Genomic DNA, 14962 nt, shown 5'->3' with positions numbered 1-14962 from the left:
CAGCATTCATCTAGTTTCTTCCTCTTTGATGTTGCTGTACGTTCTTTTAGCTGCAGTTTTCTGCCTTATCTAAATGCTGAACCGGTTAAAGACACCAATTTGCCTAAGGTTTCCAATTCCCAAGTCCTCAGTAAATGCACTTGTGTTCACAAGCTTGTTGATATAGGTGGTTTATGAGTTTGAGTCCCTAACCGTACCACTGCTGATGTCTCTGCCTGTTTGCCTTTGTGATGCCTGCTTTGCCGTGGCCCAAAAGGGCATTTTCAGCTCAAATCAATACAGCTTCCCTCAGCATGCACTAACAGGCTTTAAAGCCACAAATTTCAGCTTCCAGATATGTTTGTTTGAGCTGGGGGAAGCTTTTGTACAGACGCAGTCATTTCCGATATTGATTTGATTCTTTCATGATTTTCGAGCTCAGCTACACTGTCTTCACTCCCATAGGTAGTTGGGTCATTGTGCTTTTGCATAAAGTTTATAAAAACTCTGCTTAACTTTAGAGTTTCAGAACAGTCACAATGCCCCAATTTGGCAACTCTCATTAAGGCCCCATAAAACGTTCTCCTAAACAGTTGCTTCCAGAAGTTTCCAGTGTTAAGTAATTTTTCTCACTGAAAGTGAATTACAAAGTGAAAAAATGAAAGGCTAACTAGACCATATTTGATGTGTATTACTGTGGAATTGTGGACTAATCAGATTTCTCTGTGGGCGGTGCTACCCCACATGAAGCTACTACAAAGAAACCTAGTAAAAAGGTTTTAAATTGGGTCGGCTCAGTTGGTAGAGTGGGTTGGCCACTAATTGCAGGGTTGGTGGTTCGAATCCCGGCCCACATGACTCCACTTGCCGAAGTGTCCTTGGGCAAGGCACTGAACCCCAAGTTGCTCCCAATGGCAGGCTAGCACCTTGCATGGCAGCTCTGCCGCCATTGACGTATGAATGTGTGTGTGTGAATGAGTCACAGTGTAAAGCGCTTTGAATACCGTTAAGTTTAAAAAGGCGCTATATAAGTGCAGACCATTTAGTAAACTACAAATTTCTTGTCACTTGTAGAATCCGATTTATTGATCGGATTTTATAGATTGTTGCTTTGCCATATTGAGCCTGGTCAATGCACTGTGTGACCCAGACCATAATTTTCTATAAAAAATCATCAATTTCATCGTCAAATATTGTTATAAACAAAAAGTAACAACAAATACTTGATAAGTGCATAAAGTCAAAATCTTCACAGTATAGCTTTACATTTCTCTACTTTGCTCTTCATGGTAATGTGAGAGAAAGAAAGAAAGAGGAGTGTTGAGAGCATCTTTTCAGCTACAGGCTTTTAAAGATTTCACCCTACAACCTGCAGGAGTAGTAGAGTCGCAGGTGATAAGTGCTCTGTCCCGCCTGACTCATCTGATACCGGTGATGGTGTTTTTTTAGACTTGACTTTGATGTTTCACCCTCGATACCAACAGGCCAGACATGTTTTAGTGCAAGTCGCTGCTCCTCTCTGGAAAGCTGCAAAAAAAAGTCCTGACAGCAGCTCTGCTCGCAGGTGGCGACGTCTCACGGTGTGAAGGGAGCAACGCCAAAAACAATCTCATTTTTCACCCTCTTAATGTGTTTTTCACATGTGTCAACAGAAACTGTAACACAAATAACTTTGTATCGATTTCCATTACTTCTTTGTTGTTCTAGCTTTCCCCATGTTTCCCAAGAAACAACTACACTTTTTACATTTTCTTTAGACATTATGCTAAGGTTGCAAGGATGTTGTTATGTGGTTGCTGAAGCGTTATGAGTGGTTTTAAAGCATTTTCTATGAGTCCAGTTGCTAGGGTATTCTGGGTGGTTGCTAGGAGGGTGGCAAGGTGTTTGCTTATTTGCTCATGTCAAAATAGCGCACCCTGAATTCTCTATGACACTCTGGTCCCTAAATATTGCTCGGGTAACTAGTTTATGAGTTTTTCTTCTGTTTTATAATCCATCAGATTGAAATTGTAAATCTGATCATATTAAATAGTTTTTAAGTTAATAGGGTGATTCTCACGAAAGCTGTCAAGAAAATGACCTGGTCTTATTTTACTCCAAAAAAAATAAAACAAATAATAAAAAAAATAATAATAAAAATTAAGAAATGTAATTTTGCATATAGAAAATTAAGCCAAGTTTTAGCGCTATGAAAATTGTTTACATCTTGACATTATTTCATGACAGTTATGCACATCTTACCCACCAAATTTCATTACCTCAGTTGAAAAAAAGATGGTCATGATATTATCATTACCGCAATGTGCAAAAAATTATATATATTTTTATTTTAAAGTATTTATTCATCATAGAAGATCTTAGTGCACCACTAGTACTGACTTTTATTTTCACTGATTTAAATAAAAAATTTAAATAAAAAAATGTACAACGTCATCTTTTTTTACGGTAATACAGTAAAAAAACAAAAAATGCATTGCAGTAATGTAAATGCTTTGAAAATAATGTTACAATGCAAACAATCTTAATCGTCCTGAATATAGGCTTCATTTTCTTTATGGAAAATATAATTTTATTGCTGTTGTTTGTATTGTTTTGTTTAGTTTGTATTGATTTGTTTAGTTTGTATTGATTAGGGACATCAGATGAAAATTAGGCATTGGATAAATCTGACACATTTACATATCACATATTTACATAGTGAGATGTTTGATTAATGTGTATTGTTCCTGAAAAATAAATAAATACGTTAAATGAAAATGTAATTATTTGGTGTTAAATATAACCAGAATATTATAGTGACAGGTTTAGTGAGAATCATCCAATAGCACACCTCTTCTTAACAAGTTGCACGATTTGAGTTATCATTCTTTTCCGTAATGCAATGCATTTAGCTGAAATTTGAACTTGTGTCGTCTACATGAGCACCACTGAGCACGTGTGCCCACCGCTAAACCATGGTTCCGACATTGTCATCAATGTTCCATTCTTTTCTGGTGTCATGACTCATGGTTATGTTTACTAATGCAAACACACAAATTCTGATGTAGTTATGACAGTTTTATGATGTCATGTGGTCATCTACCTTGCAATGCTCCAGTCCGGGTCTATCTTCAGGACAGAGGGGTCTTCTGTGTAGTTAAAATTCACCTCAGGATTCCTCAGCTCAGCGGAGTCAATGTCCACCATGACCGGAGTGCTTCCAGAGTTCACGCCGCCTGGGGTCACGCACACAATCTCTTTAGAAGTCCGTCTACAGTTATGGAGGAAATGACAAAAGAGTTACAAGAATGTTTACAACAATACTCATCATAATCAGACGTGTGTGTCTTTAAAGTGTCATCAAATTCATATTTCAACGTGACACAGATTGTGTACTCAATAAGAGTTAAGTATGTTTGATGAAGCTTCAGGATGTGTGTTAACAGCCATATGGGACACAATACAGTTTCAAAGATTTCGGGTCTGTCTATCTCTGTCTGTCTGCTTCTCTCTCTCTCACTTCCTTACTGGAGACTTGCCTACAATCTCCATACACATTCCCTTAGCATGTTGCCATGGGAACCCTTTTTAAGATGCACACCCCTGAAATCCTCAGAAGGCTGTACATATTTTGACAAGGTGGTTGTCACAAATAAAAATGATGGAAGCGAGTGGAGAGGATTAGCTACAGAATTTCCTCAGAGGTAAAATATAAGGACATTCAACTAAATGTATTAAATGCAAAAATTGCTTTGGGATATTTGCAAAGATTTTGCATTTTAAATGTGTAATTTGTATTACAGACATGTGGAATAAATTAAATACAAATTCACAGGATATTATGAATGGAAGACACAAAGCACACAGGGAAAGTAAAGAAACGAGGGCATAGAAACAGACTTGCACACTCACGCACGCCCTAATCGCACCGCTGTCACGCATGAGTTTATCACCTTGCAGAATCATATCCCCATTGTACCCAAAGAGGTAGCACTTTGCAATGCCTGCATTATTGTAGAATAGCCTTTGTTTATCTTTTTGTATTAATGGTAGCTTGTTTCTAATAGGATAATTAATAGTAATATAATTTAATAGGTTTTTTTTTTACTTAATTAAACAACAGAGAAGTTTGAAAGCTTTACACATTGTTGAAGAAGCAGTAAAATTGCTGCGATTACAATTGTTATTACTATGCTAGGCTAGCAGGCTAATCAGTCAGTGTTATGCTAAGCTAGCATGCTAATATGATAGTTGTATGCAAAGTTATTAAGATAACCAGTTATCTTGCAAGCTAACTGAAAATAATTGGGCTTTACTTATAAAACACAAGCAAAACAAATGTGTGTGTAAATAAATATCAAAACCATTTTTGCGTAAATTGCTCCAATGATTGAAATTTTTATGATTGTAATAACTTGCATAGGATATATGCTAAGCTAGCAGGCTAACTAGTCAGCGATATACTAATTTAGCAGGATAATCGACTAGCAATATGCTAAGAAAGTAGGCTAACCAGTTAGCTTGCAAGCTAAATGAAAAATAGGGCCTTATTTATGAAACACGAGCAGAACAAATTTGTGCTACTGAACTCATTTTTTAGGATTGTAATTACTTGTGTTGGGTATATGCTAGATCAGTGTTATCTTAAGCTAATCTGCTAGTGTGTTGCTAAATCAGTAGTCTAACCAGATAGCTTGCAAGCTAACTGAAAAACATTGGGCCTTTTTTTATGACACACAAGCTGAACAAAGTTGTATGTAAGTTGTATGTAAATCAACAGTAAAAACCATTATTTAGGAAATTGCCATCTTTTTTTATTTATTTATTTTTATTTCTGACCACTTCTACTGAGAAATAAGCATTGCAGTCACTAAATGTATGCATTTTTATCGCTAAAGCACTCTTGAATTTATTCTAAATCAATAACTTGGTGACAAGGTTTCTTGGAAGCCAGTCTGAATCTAGTTCCTTGCACGGTACCTTCATACACAACGCTTGTTTTTAAGTCACTGACTGGGCAGCTAGGCTGAAAGGCAGATGCCTTAAATTTCGGACACAACCACTGAAAAACACCACACAGGATCAAAGGAGGTGAATCTTCTATATGGAGTGAACCTTGGCCTCAACCAGGTGTAGCTGATGTATCAGTCAACGAGAACTGCAGTAATCCTCAATCTCCCCCTCTCTCCTGTCTCAGACTTGGCACAGAGACAGTGTTTTTATCCTCAGCTGCAATGCAGAGTGGTCTGGCGCTGCAGATAGACAGGCGGATGCGAGGAATAATCTTTCACCGTCCCCCTCCACAATTGGAAGTGCACAATCGACTAGGACTGTCTGTGCCATAATGTGGCTGATGTTCTTGCCTTCAGTGTGTCTCTTTATGCTGTATATACATGCCGAGGGGTAGAAAAAAATGGGTCTGGCTATTTTGACTGACGGAATGACAGTTTAATGTACTAAGGTGAGAAGCCCCAAGAGATAGCATTTTGGAAGGAAACAGATAAAGACAGAGAACGACAACTTGGCAGATGAATAAGAGGGTAGAGAAAGAAAAAGACAGAGAGAGGCTGGCAAATGTTGCTCCAAAACAGCCAACGGGCTAACTATCAAAATGACCGGCACATGGCCAATGAAAAAATATAAAACAATCAAACAAACAGAAACTCTATTACAGACAGAAAAACAGTTAGATAGAAATCCAGACAGACTGAGGGATAAAAAGACAGACATAAGGGCTGCCAAAAAGAAAAACTAAATGTTTTTTTGTTTTTGTTTTTTTGAAAGAAAATGTGCTAGTTCATGCCAAGGGGTTGTGGGTTGTTGCCAGGATGTTGCTATGCAGTTGCTTAGTTGTGTTCAATGCATTGGTATGCAGCTGATGTTGTGTATTGGGTGGCTGCTAGGTGGTTGCTTACTAATCATGGTCAAAAGAGCCAAAAGTCTTTTTCATATTGTAGATGTGTTTCAGGTCCCTGTATATAAGGCTCAACATGTCACAAGCATGTGTGCTAAATGCTATGCCATGGCTCAAACAGAAAAGCCAAAGAAATTGACAAAGAAATTGGAACAATGACAGAATAGTACTCACTTTTTAAAGTGACATGGGTGACGACCAATGCTGACCGAAACAGAGCTGCCGGCATTGAGGTGGTTTCCCTCAATCGTGATTCTGGTTCCACCTGAGAGAGGCCCCTGAGCGGGCTGGATACGTGCGAAGTATGGTGTCTGAAGTAGGAAATGTTATTGTAAAGATATAGTCATGACCACACCTCTGTGTATTGTATTCATTTTACCACTATTTTAAGTGGTTTTCAAGTATAAGACCAATTGGATGGCCAAAGCATTGTATTTGTGCATTGACCAAGGTATGTTTTAAGCAAGTAGACATGCAATAAACAAGTGGACAATTTAACTTAAACTAACTTGGCCAGCAAGATTCTTGGCCATGAAAGTAGTTGACCAAAAAGAGACCTATCTGTGGTTTGTGGGTCTTGTCAAGGTTTTCATATTCCACAAAGCAATATATTGTAATTCTGCACAGCACCTCCACTTAATAAAATGCTTTCTCTTTATTCCTACAGTTCATTCTATGTACTATACACAAAGCGAATGCTGAAATTTCAATGTCAGAGTTTTACCAACAGGTTTGGAATTACATGCATTGAATTTGCATTACAATTATTCAAAGACAGGAATATTTTAATGTATCTCTAGGTTAAAGTGTCTCTAGACTCATATACGCTTACCACAAAGGTGAATGCCCTGGGTGAGAGAGCTCTATAGTCGGCCACACAGTCTCGCACACACACCTCAACCTGAGCTTCCTGTATACGGTATCCTGTGGCGTCATTCAGCAGACATACAATCCTGTGTAAAAAATAAATGTCAGACTTCTCTTAAGGGTTTTTGGTCAAAAGCACTGCTCAGTTACTAAAGGCCAAAGGGGAGGAAGGTAAATGGATATATATACATGATTCAGCACCAGTAAATATTATTACTGTAATTAATCTGTTATTGATTAATTAATAATATAGTGAGGATATAGTATGGTTTGCGGATTGAGTATGATAGCGCTTACAGTGAAACATCTCTTTTATTGGAAATCCGAGATCAATCGGAAGCCAAAGAAATGCGAGTAGAGTTTTACCTACCTTTCTGCACTAACATATTCCTCTTCAATAGGAATACAGGGCACTTTTCCTAGACGAACGCCAGTCTGGATGTCTCTGAATTGCAGACCCAAGTTTTCTCCGGTGATAGTAAGCCTGGTTCCACCCTGTCGTGGACCGGTCTCAGGAAACAGCTGTGAAACAGGGAAAACAGAGAGGTTAGTTTAATCAGGGATATTGCAAGCAGGACTCAAACTTGCATCGCCTGCATGAAGGCCATGGGTCAATGTGTCAGAGTGGTATTTCTGTAAATGAAAACTAAATGTAAACATTAGCAATTATCATCAACTGAAAAATAAAAAAATCAATAAAATACATTTTCATGGCTCCAAAACCAACTGAAAAAAAAAAAAAGTTAACAAATTAATTTTGTTTCAGTTTTTGTTAATAAATTGTCAATATTTTTTTATTTTAATATTTGAAACTTTGTTTTTCAAGGATTCAAAGATTTTATAATTTTAAGTTTTAATATCAAATTAGGTAAAATGTTAATTGCTTTATTTACATTTGTATAAATATCTAAGTTAAAATACACCAATCAGCCACAACATTAAAACCACCTGCCTAATATTGTGTAGGTCCCCCTCGTGCCACCAAAACAGCACCAACCCGCATCTCAGAATAGATTATCAGAGTTAATGTAGACTTTGTCAGTTCGAACCAGTCTGGCCATTCTCTGTTGACCTCTCTCAACAAAAAAAGGCATTTCCATCCACAGAACTGCCGCTCACTGGATGTTTTTTTTTGTTTTTGGCACCATTATGAGTAAATTCTAGAGACTGTTCTGTGTGAAAATCCCAGGAGATCTGCAGTTACAGAAATACTCAAACCAGCCCGTCTGGCACCAACATTCATCCATGCGATTATAATCAGCCAATCATGTGGCAGCAATTCATTGAATAAAATCATTCAGATATGGGTCAGGAGCTTCAGTTAATGTTCACATCAACAATCAGAATGGGGAAAAATGTGATCTAAGTGATTTGAATGCTATTCTGAGATGCGGGTTGGCGCTGTTTTGGTGGCACGAGGAAGACCTACACAATATTAGGCAGGTTGTTTTAATGTTATGGCTGATTGTGTATACATTTTAGCATCCATTAAAATTACTAAAACTGAAACTAAAATAAAAACTAAATACTGGAAAAACATGTGAAGTGAACATTAATGAGAACAAAAGTAAATCGAATGGACAACCTGAAAATAAAAAAGAAATAAAAGCTAAATAAATATTTTAACTAAATGAACTCTGAACATGCTAACCAGGAATTATTTTATGTATAATTTTAAAAATTTTTAACTTTTAAACTGAAATATTTGTCATTGTTGGTATATGAGAGCACTCGTTATGATTAATTCCTAACTTTTGCACTATAAGTAAGAACATCTTTTTAAATTCCATTTAAAAACACATTCGAGATATCTGAAGACCAGATAACAGACTTCTGGTCAGTGGAGAAGTTCTGGCATTGAAGCCTCTAGCTCCCTATTCTCACAGTTCCCAAACCAAGTCAGATGCTGTGCATTTTAATGGAGACAAATCACCCCTCAGCACAGGGGAGCAGTTAACCCTAATGCTGGGTTTGGTGAGACACGCCCTCCAACCCACCCTCCATCCATCCTCTAATTGAAACTTATTACCTAGGATCCCAGATCCGAGCTTGAAAACTGCATGGTGTAAGACGATGGGATAATGTGATTTATTTAGCTGGATTATTCTCCGTAACGAGGACAGGTGTGGCATGACAAAACAAATATGGTGAATGATGTGCAGGGGAAACAGCAGGACGGCACCTTGTAACAACCATCATGAGGTAATTACAGGTACTCTCCACGCCTGATCTTCCGACCATAAGGTCTCCACGGTAACCTGGAGCTGAGCCTTGGCTGCCTCACCGCCACAATGGTGAGGACCTAATACAGGGCCTTGGGGGACACCTTTGGTATAAATTATCTTGCATACCTAACTGTAATTTCAACTGGTATGAGATAGTAAATGAGAATGTTTGCTTTCAAAGTCTGTTTATATTCTGCAATAGGTGAGGCGGTTTCTTATGTTTTTGTTAGTTCATGGCCAAAGTAACCCTAATCTTAGCCTGAAAACAGCCCACAGTCCGTTTGTTGTACACAAAAATGCCAAGAACTGTCAGAAATTTCCAGATGCAATCAGATTGGCTTCCAGGAATATGGACAAACAGTTATTTTTAACAATCTACCTGGCCAGAATAGTCAAGTCAAATTTATTTGTATAGCGCTTTTCACAAGCAGCTTTACAGGAATTACGCTATAACAGAATACAATGCAATATGTACCATAATTAATGTCAAGTCAAAAGTTGGGCTACTGTGGGACTAAAGTAATCACAAGTAACTTGCATTTGAGTTCATTAAAGTTATGGAAACACAAGCCACGTTTGTATTCTGGAGTCATTTGAAAGTTTGTGTGAGGAATTGACTGAAATTTAACTTTTTTGCAGTCCATTTCAGAGTTTAAAGGAATATTCCAGGTCCAATACAAGTAAAGTTCAATCGACAGCATTTGTGGCATAAAGTTGATATATTTATATTTATGCATTTGGCAGACGCTTTTATCCAAAGCGACTTACAGTGCACTTATTACAGGGACAATCCCCCCGGAGCAACCTGGAGTTAAGGGCCTTGCTCAAGGGCCCAACAGTGGCAATCTTGGTGGTGCTGGGGCTTGAACTACCGACCTTCTGGTCAGTAACCCTGAGCCTCAACCACTGAGCCACCACTGCTTTTCTTTTCTTTTCTTTTTTAAAGCAAAATTGAGGCACTTATAATGAAAGTGAATGGGGCCAATAACATTTAACATGATTTTAGTGTGATTACATTGCTTACTAACCTTTTCTGTGTAACACTATATCCAATTTTACAACCTTGTTGCCATGACAATGTAACACCATAAACACAAAAATGACAAATTTAACAACTTTACATTTCAAGTAATACACATTTGTTAACAGAAGAATGAATCTAAGAAAAACTTCAAACTCAAGCTTTATTGACAAACCATGTAAACCAGTGCATCTTGACCTGAAAACCACAGGATTTGGAAGCAAGATCTGTCGCTCTGGGATTACACTAAAATTAACCTTCATTAGATGTCTTTTATTATGTTAAAAAACAATTTATACATTTCTAATTAAATCAGCCTTAGAGGGAAAAAATGATAGATTAAAATAAAATCTCTCAACGCAAATGGGAGAATGCTAATATCCAGACACGTTCTCCCCCAGGACCTTGTTAAATTATACACAGTTAAGTAAATCTCCCTTTCATTATCAGCTCTGGGTAACGATACATTTCAAAAATGTATGCAATTACTGCGATTAAAGTGCACTGGAATGCAAGAAGCATCACGCCGATTTCCACTGGCAACATTATTACTGTTTGTGTGTCTCCCCCACTTCCCCTTCAATAAGGGTAGTAGGATGACAATACAGGGAAAGTGGGAGGATTTGGAAAAGACGGGGGCTGCAGGAGCAGATTGGGGTTGCTGGAAACCCTCGTCTTCCAGATCCCATCTGCCCACAAACCAGAGTTTCCTGATGTTCCATGTCTTCTGTTGTTTGTGTTTTTCTACTGTATGTCTTGTCTGTTTGTCTCCCGTTCTTTTCCTGCTCCTCATTAGCAAGGTGTTCTTGTATCTTGGCTGGAGGACGTCTTAGGACTAGAGAACATTTTGGCAAAGGTATAAGTGTAAACTGGGTCAAATCTTTCCAAAGACCCCCATCTAAAGACTTTGGAAACACAATGGCTGAGGATCCCAGATTTAAAGGAATGGTTCACCCAAAAATGAGAATTCTACAATCATCTACTCACAGTCATGTTTTTTCAAACCAGTATTTTTTAACCAGTTATTTTTTAGGAATATCCTGGCGCTCTGTTATTCAAAAGTAGTCTTTATGACTTGTGTGCATGCTATATCCCAAGTCTTCCGAGGCCATTTTTTATCTTTGTGTGAGGAATTGACCAAAATGTAACTCTCAAACCAAAGATGGTGCATTCGGTCACAAGGCATGCGAGATCCAACCCTGTTTGGTGTTAATGTCAACAAGGTGCCATTTTTGCAGTCCATTTCAGAGTTCAAATGAATATTACAAGTCCAATACAAGCTAAGCTCACTCAACAGCATGTGTAGCATAATGTTGATTACTACAAAAATGTATTTCTTAAAAAAAAAGATTATGGCATGATACACTTATGCGATTAGGGGGAAGTTTTCATATTATGCAATTATATCATATCTAGCATACCCATCTCCATCGGTAAGCCATTTATTCAATCTGAATATGATTATTTTAACATGTACAAAACATGTACAAATATAAAATGTTTAATATAAGGGAGTTGTTTTACAAAGATAATTGTGTTAAATATACATATTTTAAAAATACCTTGTGTTAATGTTATCTATGTATTAGCGAGAGGGTACGCAAAAGGATGTAGGATGTTTGGAGTGGTACGCCACTGTAAAAAGTTTGGGAACCACTGGTCTACAGCTTCATGCTTCCTGATTTGTGGTAATTGAGGTTAAGTGTCTTGCTTAGGGGTACAACAGCATCACTTGGGACTTCACCCAACAAACCTAGTATTTATAAAGCCTCTACAAATCTGCTGAAGAAAAGAAAAGCATCAAAGTTCCCTCGTATCTGGCAGTTTAGCTCTGTAGCTTTCCAGGGCCCTAATTTGCCTCCATTTTTCCCTCAGATTATTTTTTTTTTCACTTCAATATTGCTAGTTTGTAGCATATGTTCTCAAATCCCTCTTCCCCTAAGCCAATTTTAGAGCCTCGTGTAGACCATAGAGTCAAAAATTGGCTTTTTGTACAGAGTGATGCCAATAAAGAATACAGAATGATGAAACAACAAGCAGAAGTGGTCTGTAATTGGTTTCAGAGGGGTTGTTTTACATGTAGCATGGTGGCATCCAATCACAGATGGACTTAAGGATGGGCGGTAGTCAAAGATTTGCCTTTTCCATCTCCCTAAAGGATTTGAGGTTTATATTGTTATTTGCTACCTACATGAGAAAAACACATGTAGAATGATGCAATCAGAGGCAGAGATTTCTTTCCACATTTGTCCAGTCCACTACCTCTCTATATTTGACATATATCAATGTCAAAGCTTACCACTGCTGCTTACTGTTGACAGTGGCCTGATAAGGTAGTGCGTGTGAGAGAGAAAGGCAAAAAATATAATAATTCTAAGATAAAGGTAGTGGATTCTCAGCCTAACAAACTGCAGTTGCACCTGAAAATTCTGTCATCATTTACTTACACTGCAAGTTGTTCTAACCCCTTATGACTTTTATTTCTTCAGTGGAGCACAAAAGGAGATGTTAGATAGAATGTTAGTCTCCATCACCATTTGCTTCAGGTGGAAGTGGGGCGGAACTGCGGGGCCCTAGGATGGCAATAGTAAAAACTTTGACGTCAGCAAACCATTTAATCTGAGATGCAAAACAGCAGACAATAAGCCCGAAAAAAAGTGAATTCAATTACTACTCAGACCCAGGGGTTTCTCCGAAGAGGGAGAATGTGAATATCCCAGTTAAGGAAGGAGTCTATTCCAAATGAAATTAGAAGCTTATCCAGCAGCTAATATACTAAGTCGCACAGCTCTGATGTGAAAGAAAGAGGAATAAGGGAATGAGAGTGGTAGGAAAGGATAAAGTGCACAAATGACCTTGCAAATGCCGGAATACAGAGGTAGAAAATAACATTACTTGTGCTAAATATTATATGGGGAGTTAAAGCTTTAAATAATCTCAAATAAAGGAAAGTCAGCACAAGATTATGTGCATACCCCTCATGTAGTCCCTCTGTATATCCCAGTATGCACATGTACAGTCCCTCACACAAAGATGTCAGTTAAAGGAATAGTTCACCCAAAAATGAAAATTCACTCATCATTTACTCACTCTCAGGCAGATGTGTATGACTTTTTTCTGCAGAACACAAATTAAGATTTTTAGAAGAGTATTTCAGCTCTGTAGGTCCATATAATGCAAGTGAACGGTAACCTAAACTTTAAAGCTCCAACAAGCACATAATGGCAGCCTAAAAGTAATACAGACTCCATTGGTTTAATCCATGTCTTCAGAAGTGATATAATAGGTGTGGGTGAGAAACAGATCAATATTTAAGTCCACTTTCACTTCAACTACCACTTTCTTCTTTTGTTTTTTGGCGTTCGCATTCCTCATACATATCACCACCTACTGATCAGGGCTGGTCAACGGTGGAAATTTATAGTAAAACATGGTTTGCACTTTATTTTAGAGTACATGTACTTTTAGTATACTTACAGTGAGTGTACTTACCCAAGAAAGTACTGAGTAATATTATGTAACTACATGTACATAATATGGTTTACGGTTAGGGTTGGGGCTAGGTTTAAGGTTACTACATAGTAGTTACTGTTGTTGTTGTTGTTGTAATTACATAGTATATAAATGTAGAACAGTACTGTAAAATATAGTGCTACCAAAAAAGGACTTAAATACTGATCTGTTTCTCACCCACACCTACCATGTCGCTTCTTAAAAAAAAATTGGATTTAACCACTGGAGTCATATGTATTACTTTTATATTTACATTTACATTTATGCATTTGGCAGACGCTTTTATCCAAAGCAACTTACAGTGCAATTATTACAGGGACAATCCCCCCGGAACAACCTGGAGTTAAGTGCCTTGCTCAAGGACACAATGGTGGTGGCTGTGGGGTTAGAACCTGTGACCTTCTGATTAACAGCCCTGTGTTTAGCCACTACGCCACCACCACTCTTTTATGCTGACTTTATGTGCTTATTTGAGCTTCAAAGTTCTGTTCACCGTGCACTTGCATTAAATTATAATAGAGCTGAGGTCATCTTCTAAAAATCATAATTTGTGTTCTGCAGAAGAAAGAAGGTCATACACATCTAGGATAGCATGAGGATGAGTAAACGATGAGAAATGTTGCATTTTTGGTGAACAATTCCTTGAAAGCATCAACTTCTTTTTGAAGGGTCATAATTTTATTCTAACATTGTGACAATTTGCAGATGGTCAAATGTTCTTAAATGTCAATGTATTATATTCCCATCTCTAAATATACATTCAAGCCCTTCTTCAGTGCAAGTAAAGAGGCATTTTTTCCACTGTTTTATTGTCCTCTAGGTGAAAATTGCAAGTGCATTTGCTCAGAAAAGTAATTGCATATGAATGCTTTCAGGATTTTTCTGTACAACATCCAGTCTTTCAGATCAAAAGCCACATTTTTACATCTATGTTTGCCACCATCAGATCACCAGATAATGAAGTCAGCGTATCTCTATACACCTCAAACCCTTGGCCTTTTCTAAACAACAACCTACCTCAATTGTAACTTGCCATTGTATGGCTGGTTTTGGGCATGTGCTCTTTATGACAACTATTCAAACTTGTCCCTGGTCAACCAATTCCAAACTAGCTGTTAAGGAACTAAAAACAAGTGGACACCAGTCACATTCTTTGTCTTCCTTCTCTGTCTCTCCCTCCATTCAGGCTTTATGCTTTGGTTATAGAGTGATAAGAGAGAGACAGGCATGAGCTAACGGATTAGTAACTGTGCCACTGGCAATTACCCAGTATCAGGAGCTAATCTTACTGAGAGACACTGCTGTCTCTCTGACTGCTAGCTGCCAGCACTGGCACACGGCGGCATATTAGCATCAATCCACTGCTGCACACCAATAAAAGCACGGCGATAGATTTGTTTGGCAGTGTCACTGCAGAATATTTAAGAGAGCGGGATGGCAATCCATTGTTTTAGATTGAGAGTA

General features: G+C 37.8%; 1 protein-coding gene across 1 annotated transcript in view; it reads right to left on the bottom strand.

Moving 5' to 3' along the window:
- LOC127629282 (plexin-A1-like) overlaps nt 1–14962 on the bottom strand; it is a 267994-nt gene that overhangs the window by 43046 nt on the left and 209986 nt on the right. Inside the window, exons 13-16 of the mRNA XM_052106444.1 lie at nt 7110–7261; nt 6705–6825; nt 6047–6183; nt 3062–3229 (exon numbers count right to left, since the gene is read on the bottom strand). Of these exons, the coding sequence (XP_051962404.1) occupies nt 3062–3229; nt 6047–6183; nt 6705–6825; nt 7110–7261 (578 nt within the window). The remainder of the gene's footprint in view (nt 1–3061; nt 3230–6046; nt 6184–6704; nt 6826–7109; nt 7262–14962) is intronic.

This window comes from Xyrauchen texanus, chromosome 35, assembly GCF_025860055.1.
Source record: "Xyrauchen texanus isolate HMW12.3.18 chromosome 35, RBS_HiC_50CHRs, whole genome shotgun sequence".
Lineage (NCBI taxonomy): Eukaryota > Metazoa > Chordata > Actinopteri > Cypriniformes > Catostomidae > Xyrauchen > Xyrauchen texanus.
The sequence above is the reverse complement of the archived record's forward strand: the minus strand, read 5'-3'. Positions and strand labels throughout refer to the sequence as shown.